This window comes from Chanos chanos, chromosome 16 (assembly GCF_902362185.1).
Source record: "Chanos chanos chromosome 16, fChaCha1.1, whole genome shotgun sequence".
Taxonomy (NCBI): Eukaryota; Metazoa; Chordata; class Actinopteri; order Gonorynchiformes; family Chanidae; genus Chanos; species Chanos chanos.
This window is the reverse complement of record NC_044510.1, coordinates 13,536,614-13,547,891: the sequence shown is the minus strand read 5'-3', so window position 1 is coordinate 13,547,891 and position 11,278 is coordinate 13,536,614. Positions and strand designations below refer to the sequence as shown.

At 41.9% G+C, this 11,278-nt stretch overlaps 3 protein-coding genes across 3 annotated transcripts in view; 2 read left to right on the top strand and 1 right to left on the bottom strand.

Moving 5' to 3' along the window:
- The first annotated feature begins 527 nt into the window (after positions 1-527).
- On the top strand, positions 528-3,208 carry arl10 (ADP-ribosylation factor-like 10). Its single transcript, XM_030794061.1, has 4 exons — positions 528-665; positions 1,669-1,843; positions 2,573-2,748; positions 3,041-3,208. Exons 1-4 carry the CDS (start codon positions 528-530, stop codon positions 3,206-3,208), a joined length of 657 nt encoding a protein of 218 aa, XP_030649921.1.
- Positions 3,209-4,786: 1,578 nt separating this feature from the next.
- On the bottom strand, positions 4,787-7,098 carry nop16 (NOP16 nucleolar protein homolog (yeast)). Its single transcript, XM_030793802.1, has 5 exons — positions 6,963-7,098; positions 6,548-6,656; positions 6,225-6,276; positions 5,993-6,099; positions 4,787-5,491 (listed from the first exon to the last, which is right to left on the bottom strand). The coding sequence occupies exons 1-5, from the start codon at positions 7,067-7,069 to the stop codon at positions 5,354-5,356; spliced, it is 513 nt and encodes a 170-aa protein (XP_030649662.1). The 5' UTR covers positions 7,070-7,098; the 3' UTR covers positions 4,787-5,353.
- A 2,194-nt stretch (positions 7,099-9,292) lies between these two features.
- grk6 (G protein-coupled receptor kinase 6) overlaps positions 9,293-11,278 on the top strand; it is a 24,474-nt gene continuing 22,488 nt past the window's right edge. Inside the window, exon 1 of the mRNA XM_030793213.1 lies at positions 9,293-9,344. Coding sequence (XP_030649073.1) covers positions 9,293-9,344 — 52 coding nt within the window. The remainder of the gene's footprint in view (positions 9,345-11,278) is intronic.

Here is an 11,278-nt window from a genome sequence, read left to right as displayed (position 1 = left end):
GAGATTGCTCAATACATAATTAGGGGATAGCCTATCAGTTGGTGAATAACTAACGACAAATTCATGATAACTTGTTGAGCGTCTTATGTAAGGTTTACTAGCTTTTTCCACCCAGCTACGTCGAATGTTTTACAATGAAGTCATTGTCAGTATCTGATAAATCTTTCTTTCATTTGAACTCATCTCATCTGGCAAGAACATATGCATAAAGACACGAGAATAGGAGTAACCACCAGAACTGGCTCACGGCTAGTACCACAAGTAGTGAATAACACACGAATCGTAAATATTTTTGTCAACATCCTCATCCTCTGCATTAATCTTAAACTCATGTGCTAGGAAGGTTTGTCGGGTCCGCCCATCTCTCCCTCTCTCTCTCTCTCGACAGAGAGCCGGTTAAGGCGAGTGAGGCGGGTGCTTCTCCTTCAACACAAACAAGGAAGGAATCACGTGTATCGGCAACTCAGTCAGTCAACACTAGCCAGTACGTCGACTGTTACCGCTCCTGGCTTTCCAGGTGAGCCCACATGGTCCTCCTCCGGCACGTCTCCATCGCTCTGACCGCTGCAGTGGCGGCGCTTGGATCCGCTCTGTTCATCGCTTTGAATTATCTCTACAAAAGACGCGTATGGACCCTCGAAGCGGACTATTACACGATCAAGGAGGTAGGTATTCCCTCAACACCAATAAGCGTTTTCACCTGGGCGTACCGACACAATAACATAGCCCAAGCAAATATTTATAGGGTGCTGCTAAGAATGTGGAGTATTTGACCTATAAAAATCATTTTGCATACAAGTAAATAGTTTACTGTCGTTCCTATAACGACATTCATATAGAATTATGCTTCACACAGTCTCGATAACAATTTTAACAAAGTTATTTAAAACCAGTTGACGTGAGTCATTCTTAGCTCGGTACATTACGTAGGCGATACGGTCGTAGGTCGTTTATTGCAGCTGCTATTAAGACAGGTCTAAAATCGCAGATCTAAGATCAGTCCAAGGATGCTTCTGCACTCGCTGTAATATGCTGTACGTTTTGTTCTTTTATGTAAAGGTTATTCCAATTCGGAATGACAAACATGCGAGGCATTGTCGTACATGCGTGATTACATCTTTCATGCTTCTCTAACAAAACCTGTTGGCATCGCACCAGAAAGTGTCCTCAGAGACGAACGGAGTTCTATCGCTTGAGAAATGAAAAAAAAAAAATGTTGTCAATGTTCGTGACTGAAATGAGGAACCATTTTGAAGTCAGGCTATGTCATGTTGGTTTCACTCTTAAATGTTCAACCCAAATGGAATGTATCAAATGCTGATATAGTGCTGACTTATTATTCTCAATATTCTCATTATATTCTCAATATAATACAGTAGTATACCAGAAAAGAGATATTTAGTACTGTAGTAGTTGTTATGTTGTATCTGCTAAGATAAAGGAGAAGGTCTGTCATGAAAGTACTCTAAAACACTTACATATGAAATGTTCAAATGAATTCCCACTCCTCCGGTCTATGCAAATGTACGGTCAGGACAGTTAATACTGAAGTCCAAGTTAACCAAATTAGGTGGAGAAATTTTTCTGGCACCGTGCACACTGAACAGGAGACTAATGTGTGTGTTTTTGCATGTGTGTGTGTGTGTGTGTCTGTGTGTGTTGTAACAGGAGAAGGAGGAGCGCACCGACAGGCAGGTTCTGGTGCTTGGTTTGGATGGAGCAGGGAAGAGCAGCTTCCTGCAGGGCCTGAGTGGATCAGGACAAAGCAGAGCCTGTCGACCAACCAGGGGCTTCAACTTCATGAGTCTCAGTACCCCACTGTGTCAGCTAGACTTTCTGGAGAGTACGACATATCTCATCCATCTCTGTCTGTCTGTCTGTCTGTCTGTCTGTCTGTCTGTGTGTGATTTCTTGATAGTGAGATGACGATTTATTCGCTGGATCGAGAGCTAAACCAGCTCACTGATTGTTTCACTAGCCCAAACAGGAAGAATAACAAAACACTGTCACAGACAACACAATGTAACCGTCCCCATGCCAGGTACATGGAAACCGCTGAGAAGGAACAGTCTGTCCACAGTAAAGAGAAACATGATACAAACCTAAACACATGAAATATCTCCATGAATTATAACCACTTAGAAATGAGCTGCTTCAAGCTGCTAATTGTCCTGTGAGAGAGTGGACACTGCATAAATATATTCCTTCTAGCTGTCTGTCTGTTAGACAGCTATGACTAAACCTCAATCTGTCACACACTGTTCATAAAGTTTGTCCCTTTTGCGACCAATAGATTTTCTCCATCTGCCATCAAAAAACAGTCTCTCTGTTTTGTCATTTCTGCCTTAAATGTACTCACGCAGCCCGTGCGCCGCTGTATGTTACAAAAACAACTTCAACCTTTGCTTCTTTGCACTGTTTACCTTACAGCTATACATTGATATTGACATTTCTTACGTGAAATGGAGTCAGTCACTGTGCTGAGGTATTCCAGATAAGAACAGCTTAAAGACATGAAAAGGTTTTCATTCAGTTCATTTGTTTGTCCACTTTTTTTTTTACCCACTGATAGTTGGAGGAGGTGAGGACCTGCGTAAGTACTGGGGAGATTATCTGAGGAGAACACACGTCCTGGTTTATGTTGTGGACTCCTCTGACAGGAGTCGTCTCTCCCTGGCCAAGGAGGAGCTGCATCGCCTGCTCAGCAATGATGCCCAGCTCCCCGTGGTGGTACTGGGTAACAAACAGGTGGGGGAAAAAAAAGGACTCTGTTCACATTAAGAAACCCTGGGATAGCATGGAGCAAATTATTCAGAGTCCTGATCTAGGATCAGTTTTTTATCTTCAGTAGTACTAACATATGCCATTACCGAGCACATTGCTATGCTGATCCCAGGTCAGACACGTGATAGACAAGGGCTCTCTGTTTTAGCTATATGTAATCTGATGTAGTCTTCATTGTTGTAAATCTTGCTGCACTATATTATGAAATATCAGTTTTACATACTTTTGTTAAGGGTTAATGTATGTTCTCCTCCAGGACAAGCCAAATGCTGCCAGCGTCACCGAACTGCATGAGGCTCTTTCCCTGAGCACTGTGTCTGCCCAGAGGAAACTGTTCTTGTTGGCGGCTCAGCCGGGATCGGACGGATTCTATGGGTCAGGCTGTCTGCAGAATTTCCAGGATCTGCTGCTTCAGCTGGTCTGAGAGGCGCTTGCACAAGGCAATCACGAGTAGGGGGTGTGGTGATGAGGAGAGGGGTCTGGAGGCTGGTTGCCATGGCGATGCCAGGAAAGGGATTGGGTAAGGGATAAAGGGTTCTAGGAGGAAGGCCTGATAGGCTCGCATCAACCAAAGGTCAGATAAATTATACCCTTAACATGCCCCCGAAGCGTGTTTGAATACTTTTTTTTTTTTTTTCCTGCCGCAACGATCAAGCACACTGCAGAACGCAGCCATCGCTTTTCTCTGAAAGCAAGTTCATACCTACAACTGCTGCATCTGGCCCACGTTCGCACCAAACAGCCTCGCAAATTGTTTGCCGAGACGGCTTTAACACTGTTTGAAAAATAAGTTATTTTAACCGATACGCGTAGGAAAACACAATAGCGCAGTGTTTTTTAGCGGTGTTGGAGTGACACTGCAGTCAGTTTGTTTTGGCAGCCTTAAGGTTTAGCCTTATTAACCTTGTATTATGTAATATGAGTGTTCAGTTGTTGTTGTTGTTTTTTTTTGTTGTTTTTTTTAATATAGTATTGAAAGGCCAGGTTTACCTCGAGCATGACTGTGAACTGTACTATATTGTTTCGTTTGACGCCTCACATCCCTAATTGTTCCTCTTTCACCAAGTACGTGTTTGTATGTCATGTAACAGTTGTTTTGAACAAATTGCATAACTGTTCAAATATACAGGCAGTTGTCAGTGCTGTCACTGAAGGACTTCAGTGTTTTTTAGAAAAATCGTTTTCTACAGCAGTACTAGCATGCTTGTTTTGTTTGTTCATGTTTCATTTCTGTCCTCAAATACTAAATACATGGTCTGTAAACTACATAAGTGACTATTTGTCAAGCTGGACGTTTAAAAAAAAAATGTTGCGGTGAAAATCCAGCTGGTGACAGCATGGGCTTCGAACCCCCCCCCTTCCAAGATAGTAAAGAGTCCTTTCAAAAGTTGTTTATTTCTTTAAAAGAAAAAAAATCACACTGTGTTCAGTACGGATGCCAAATATGGAAAGAACGCGTGAAAATCTGGTTCTTTGAACGCAGATAAAGGATTATTGATAATTTTTTTGCCCCTCCTAATTCCTGCTAAGCCACTCGGATTTTCCTGGAGCTCCAGTTTAATCGGCGACGTGACTTTGGTCTAAAACCCCCGATCTGTGATTTTAATGTGTGCCACTTAGCATAGCCCAAAGCACTGCGCATATGGGAAACATATTCTCAGCCAAAATCCTATAGATTTGAAATGTGAAACTTCCTGTTGCGTTGCCTTGTCGGTATTGAGGTACTGAAGACTGTCTGAAAATTGCATAGACTGTAAGCTGTGAAGCAGAACATGAAAAGAGTAAATGGTTTTTTCACGTCCTGGGGGGGGAGCAGGCGAGGAAGGGTTTGACCTCCAAAGCTGATATGTGAGTGTTGGAAATGAGTGGATCCAAAAGGAGAAGAAAAATGGGGAGAGTTATGAATACAGGTGCCGGAGATCACCTCACACGTCAGTACATACGAACAGAAATCTCTTTTGTTTGGTCATCCCCAAAACACGATTCTCCACAAAAGCTCAGGTAGGGTATAGTAAGGAAACATTTACTAAAGCATAAGATAGGAAAAAAAAAAAAAAATCAGTTTGAACAGTGGTGTAAATATATTGTTCAGTACATAAGTGACATTTGTGAATTGTGTGAGTTTGTTAATGTTTGTTTTCAGCACAATGTACAGGGCAAGCACGCTGAATTAAAAAAAACAAAAAAAAACTCAGAACATCTGACCTGTGTTCCCTGCTTTTTTAGGAGGGATTAAAAAAAAAAAAAGAAGAAGAATTTCAGTCCTTATTTTGAGTGTTCACATTCCACTCAACACGTCATTCCGGTAAAGGGATGGAGCTTTCTCCGAGGAACTTCAGAGACAGGGGCATTGGACAAACTGGGTAAAGGGTTTACAGCATAAACCCCCAACGACGACATTTATGATATATCCTAAACATGGCACGCTCACCGGCTCAAAAAGCCTCAACAGCAAATAACCACATGACGACCCAGGCCACGTGTCCTCTGTCCATTTGAAAGGTCTGACGTTAACTGTGGGGGGAGGGGGGGGGGTCGGTCTCTCAGTCTTCGCGGCTCTCTGGTTGTCCTACGTGGTTTTGCGAGCCTGCAGTGAGGCGATGAAAGCGGCGTATTCTTCCGGGTGACAGCGTTTGTACAGTTCCACTTTCCTCTTGATCTGTTTGGGTGTGTCCTGATAGTAATTCTTCTCGTCTCTGGCCATAGCCTGCGTGAACACAGACAAAGATACCTTAAAATCAAAGGCAATGGTTCAAAGGTCTGTCAACTCATTCCTGGGGTGAGTGGGGGGGGTGTCAGCAGGCGTGTAACAGGCTCTAGAAGTGGGGGGCTCAAGGATCAGTAGATAAGTTAAATCAGGTATGATAACTGCAAAAATGTGTTGTCTTGTGGGTCACGAAAGGCCCAGAGTAGCAAACCACTGATGTGACTAACTGAGAAATCCTGCTTTGTGACGCCTCCCACAGAAGGACTGGGGTGTGTTGTCAAGACTCAGTCATTTTTCTCTGTAAGAGATGATTGAAACGAACTAGCATGATAGTGCTCTCTAATCTCTAGTGGTCTGCAAGGCTGCATTTTGGAGGACACCCCCACACCCACCCACCCAAAATAGATTCAGCAAACTGATTCAGCGACCTGTATTAGGCCACAAGAGCAACGTGCATGTCTACGTGACATGTAAAAAATGCAGTAATAAGAAAAGTCTCACCTTGTAATCCTCATTGTGCTCTCGTACCATATGCTGGACATATTCTATCATATCTGTGGAGCATGTAGTCTTTGTATTGGATGGGAGACTGGCCTCTGCCTCCAGGTCTGTGATAGATTGTGAAAAGAAAAAAAATAGAAATTTACAGATAACGTTGACCGCGCTGTTCATGTTTTAACTCTGTTTGAACGCACTAATTCATAAAAGTTTGAACGAACGAGGCTTGGCTTACCTCTGATAACGTACGGTTTTTTCAAAATCTCTTGGGTCTCAGACGTTTCACTCTGTGGATTTAAACGACGTGTTTGGGAAAAGCAGATTACTCATTCTGTTTGAGCCAACGTTCAAATAAGTTTGGAATTCACTATGAACGCCGACTAAGACGCAAGCGTTTCAGAAGAACTGCGTTCAGTCAGATATACAATGAACATTAATAGTAGCTGTTAAAACTACAAAGTTTATGATACAACAGCGGGTTTTTTTTATCATAGGTAGAAACGGATCTGACTCGCAAGTTAACGAATTCAAATTAGCTACTGAGGAAGACACTCTCACCTTTGTATTCTTAATGGGAAGAACACCTTTAAGTCCGGCGGATAGACCCATTTCCTTTAAATTCTGCTTTACAGACTTCTTATCATCCCACGCAGTTCGGATCTGAGGACTGCGATTAAAAAGCAACCAATAACCTGTCATTCTCAAAGCAGCTAGTTTCTATACCACTGAAATAAATAAAGAGCCACAGCTAACCAAGCAATAAAGCTAGCACTAGCCGAGCACTGCAGACAGCAAGTGCGTAAGATTATGTGCTGGTTGACAGTACGAGCAGATGTCGAACCAATGTACTGATTAGTTCACACTAATTTATTTGTGTTAGTCGTAGCTAAATGGGTCTGGTGGGGTAGGGAAAACACTGCAATTAACTAACAAACAGGCTAGCAATGTTACTGCAACATTAGCAAGCACTTACCATTCAATTCTTGGGGCTTCCTTTTTCTTTAACTGCCGTTTAAGTTTCTTTCTGTTTTTACTGTAGTCAAATTTATTGCGATTGTGAGATTTCTTTACCTTACCCATGGTCAAACAAATATTTCTTCCAGCTAATGTCAAGTACTCAGGACACACTGAAACACACGTGTGTTCTACGGATGCGGAATTGCCCTTTGACCTGATTATTTTGTCTTTCTTTTGTGGTGAATTATGTCACCGTAAAAGTCACTTGCGCCACCTAGCGGAGACAGAAAATTTCTAACAGACACGGACTGTTGAATTGACACGGACAGCTCTAACGTACGGTATCTCAGAACAAACTGAGTACCTGAATATCAATCATGAATAATATTGGGGCGGAACACCATGAAAAGTTAAAATCTTCAAAGTGTCTCATCGTTTGACTCTTCCCGTAAAAGGCATGCTTTGATCAAACTATATCCAAAGTGCTCAAAGTAAGTTATGTTCTGAGTTGTTCTGGTTCTGGTATAGACATGTCTACAGTTTTATTGAGCCCATTTGAGATAATAATAACCCATGTCATAAATTAAGGACTGTCGATAAATTGTCTGTGACTGGAACTAAACTCTGACCTCAGCTCAACTTAACTTACGACTTTTTTTTGGAAAGGGTAACCAAGACAAAAGCAAGATGTCCCCAGTGAGTACAAATCTTACGGATACTTTAAGAGTGGAAAGCAGTGCCGCTAGCTTTCTCTACGAAATTCGTGGAACGACCATAAGGACTTGAGGAAGACAAAAGAAAAGCAAATCAAGACATTTTGCTCACTAAAATTAGCACTCCGTTTTCACATGATGGTTTATGATAATGCAGCAAACTCAGACAATATGCTTTTACCGTAAGGAACCATTTTCAGATAGCTTAATGTCGTTTTAATAACGGCTGCATGGCTCAACGATGATTAATAATACATAGTATGAGCTGACGAGGACGGAAATGATGCAGGGTAATGGATTCCAGTCGGATGTAACACCACTCTAGTAATGGATTTCTAATATCACAAGTTCTTTTAAGCTCTTATACCTACCGATCCACCGTCAGCGCGATTCACCACCGTGTAATGTAACTATCACCATAACACTGAGCGGATCTCTCTCTCTCATCATCATCATCATCATCATCCTTGTGCTTTTACGGTTCAGGTTCAGGTTCAGGTTCAGGTTCTGGTCCAACAGTGTCCTTTGGACCAAACCTGATATTAAGATTCCTTGCACGGTAAAAAATAAATAAATAAATAAAATTTAAAAAACGAGATCTTTATAGATGAAAAGTGTCAAAGCAAAAAACTGATGAATGCTGCATCTCCATTGTATCTTCGGTGCATATCCATTCATTGATCTATCTATCCATTAAACATAAAAAAAAAGAGAGAAAGAGTTTGACAATGCATCGGCTGGACACTGACAATAAAGATCTGGAGCTATAGGCGCATATCATACATTACTGTGTTAAATCCACTGTATTGTATCGATCAATTTAAATATGACGTATAAATTTACTTTCATATCATATGTAACTGCTCCGTAAAACGCGTCAGACCTCATGAAATGCTGCGTCAAGGAATTAAGGATTTGAGGATTTGAGCTTTCCTTACAGAGACGATAGTGGGGCGTTCCGTGTAGTTTTGACCCGCAAAACTTCCATTGTTTTTACGCAAGTGCAAAGAAAAGGTAGCTTTGGCATGTGGAAGCAAGACGCCTTGCACTATATGTTACTTACGTATACCTCTAGGTGGAGCTATACACTAACGATATCGCAAACGTACAGTATTGACGTATTAGTGCCTTTCCTCAAAGCTTGCCAATAGCACCACCGAAATCAATCTGCATTCTCTGGGCGTGCTGGTTGTGGTAACTAGGTTTTGAATGAACAAAGTGGATCGTCTTGCCTGATTATGAATATTAATATAGAGTCTATTTTTTTGCTGTCGCACAACAATGGAGATGTATCACTACATACATGGCTGGCATTATTGCTGATAATGAATAGTGTCAAAGATGAGGCAAACGTCTGACAAATGATTTACGCTCTTGGCGTACGCCAAAAAAAAAAAAAAAAAAGGTTCACGTGTAGGTGGGATCAAGTAGTAAACACAAGACGATTGCAGTCGACGTAGCCCGGGAAGGTTCGGGGCGGAGAGTAAAATAGAGAGCGAGCGAACGAACGAAGCGGAGAGTCATTCTGGGTTAGCATATTCCGTCGTGGGGGGGGGGGAGGGAGTGGGGGAGGACACACTCACTGCCAACCCGGCGACGAGGTTGGGCCTGCGGTGCCTGCAACCCAGGAAACATGGAGCTCGAGAATATCGTGGCCAACACCGTTCTCCTCAAGGCGAGAGAAGGTAAGGGATGGCATGACTTTTTTTTTTTTTTACCGTTCTCAGCAGTTTTGACAGCTTCGTTTGAAACGCTGTGTCTTCGAGCCGTATAAGCGAGGGGGTTCCCCTGAGTACACTAAGGCCAAAAATATTAGGAGAGTGAAAGATAATAAAATGCACCTTGTAATTATTTGCGCATGTACCGAAGCGTGAAGAGATTCGCTCTTTGCTTCGTACGCTTCGTAACCAACTGCATCACAGATGGCTTGTCTTCTATTCCAACCTTGAACATGGGCAAGCTCAGAAAAAGATGAGTGTCGCTCAGAAAATCATACTGCAGCGAGACAATATCTCCTGATCATCCTCCAGCTGTCAGATTTGAAACAATGAACAGATTCAGTGACTTCTTTCTGCAAATACTTCGCAAATGTGGGTTTATACACAGCTAGAGAGGATCGGGAACACCGGAACTCAGTGTCACGAATTCTAAAAAGCGTTATATTTTATTCGGTATTTCACGTAAGTTACATTTTGTGACACTGACAGCCAACGGCAGTATAGTTCATGTGGTGCTAGCAAGATCATTTTCATATACAGCGTCAACATGCAGTGAAGTGGATATAAACAGATGCATCAGCTGTCGCGTAATTAGGCAGGTGTGCCTCTCTGTGATGAGGAAATCCTAAGTGTTAGAATGGGTAGATTTGCATAACCCTCTCGGCGGTTCGCGGCAGTGAACCGTTCTTCACAAAAATAAAACCAACACAGGCCCGAGCGTACAGGAAATTCTGTATGTTACCACGCTGTAATACAGCGCTGCGTGGAAAAAAAAAAAGAATGCTACGTTCAAAATCTTGTCATTTCCTACAACGCTATTTAAATGAACAGTTCCGAGCTACTCCACTAGTCCGTTATATTCATTTAGATCATTCACAGATAGCTTTTCTTTCTTACGCTGATCTTGGACACAGGGCACAAAACAACACGAGAGATGCCATAAGCAAACTGTCTTGCGTGCCAGGTCGCGACTATGCTAAATAAATATAATCAAAATGGCAGCTTTCTCTCAGCAACTACTATCTTATCTGTTTTTTTGCTGGTTTGAATGAGTCACCACCATTTCTTCTTATTCTTATTTGTATATCTAATGTTTCCATTTTTTGTTACTCATTCAATTGTGTTTGTTTTGCCGTCTAAGCGAGTGAAGCAGACAGATCAATGGTTACTGTAGCTTTAAAGCACTCTTACGAGAAGTTGGCATTTCTTTGCAAACACTCTTAACGGGGTGTCTTTTGAACTGCTTCGGACGCAGCGCAAAATTGTTAAGCGTGAAAGCGGTTCTAACTGTCTCTCGCTATTACTTATCCCTCACATTTGGGGACATGAAACACGAATGTTACCTCATTTCGGCCAAAAGCAAATATGGTCTATCAACACTGTCCGTGTGTTATGTTGCAATCATTTCGATGAGGAGCGTTCAGCTGCATGTTCATTAAAGATAACTTCTGATGGTATTGAATATGAAAGGTGATGTTGGCAGTGTTTACATTTGGACTCCGTCATATTAGTCCATTCAAAAAGAAAAGAAAAGAAAAGAAAACTTTGCACCGCCACTCTCAATATTCCGGAGCTCCTACAGTGATACCTGTTTGAACTGCTATAATATACGTGCGTAGAAATAATTTTTTTACAGCCAACAAAGTTTAAAATCGCAAATATGTACAGGTTGTTCACCTCTTGCTTGTGTTTAACACAAAGTTGACTTTCCCCGGGCAAATATCTCTGTTTTTCCCTTCTCGGTCTCGGAACTGTATTTGTTGTCAAACTTACATATCCGTGCTTACAGAAGAACTGGTTTGAACTGTACACTTGGAAAAAGTTTATTTTCTCAGTGACCGAGAGTATCACATATCTTATGTTGGGTTGGCCTATCGTAGATCGAGCAGTGTTGTTGTTGT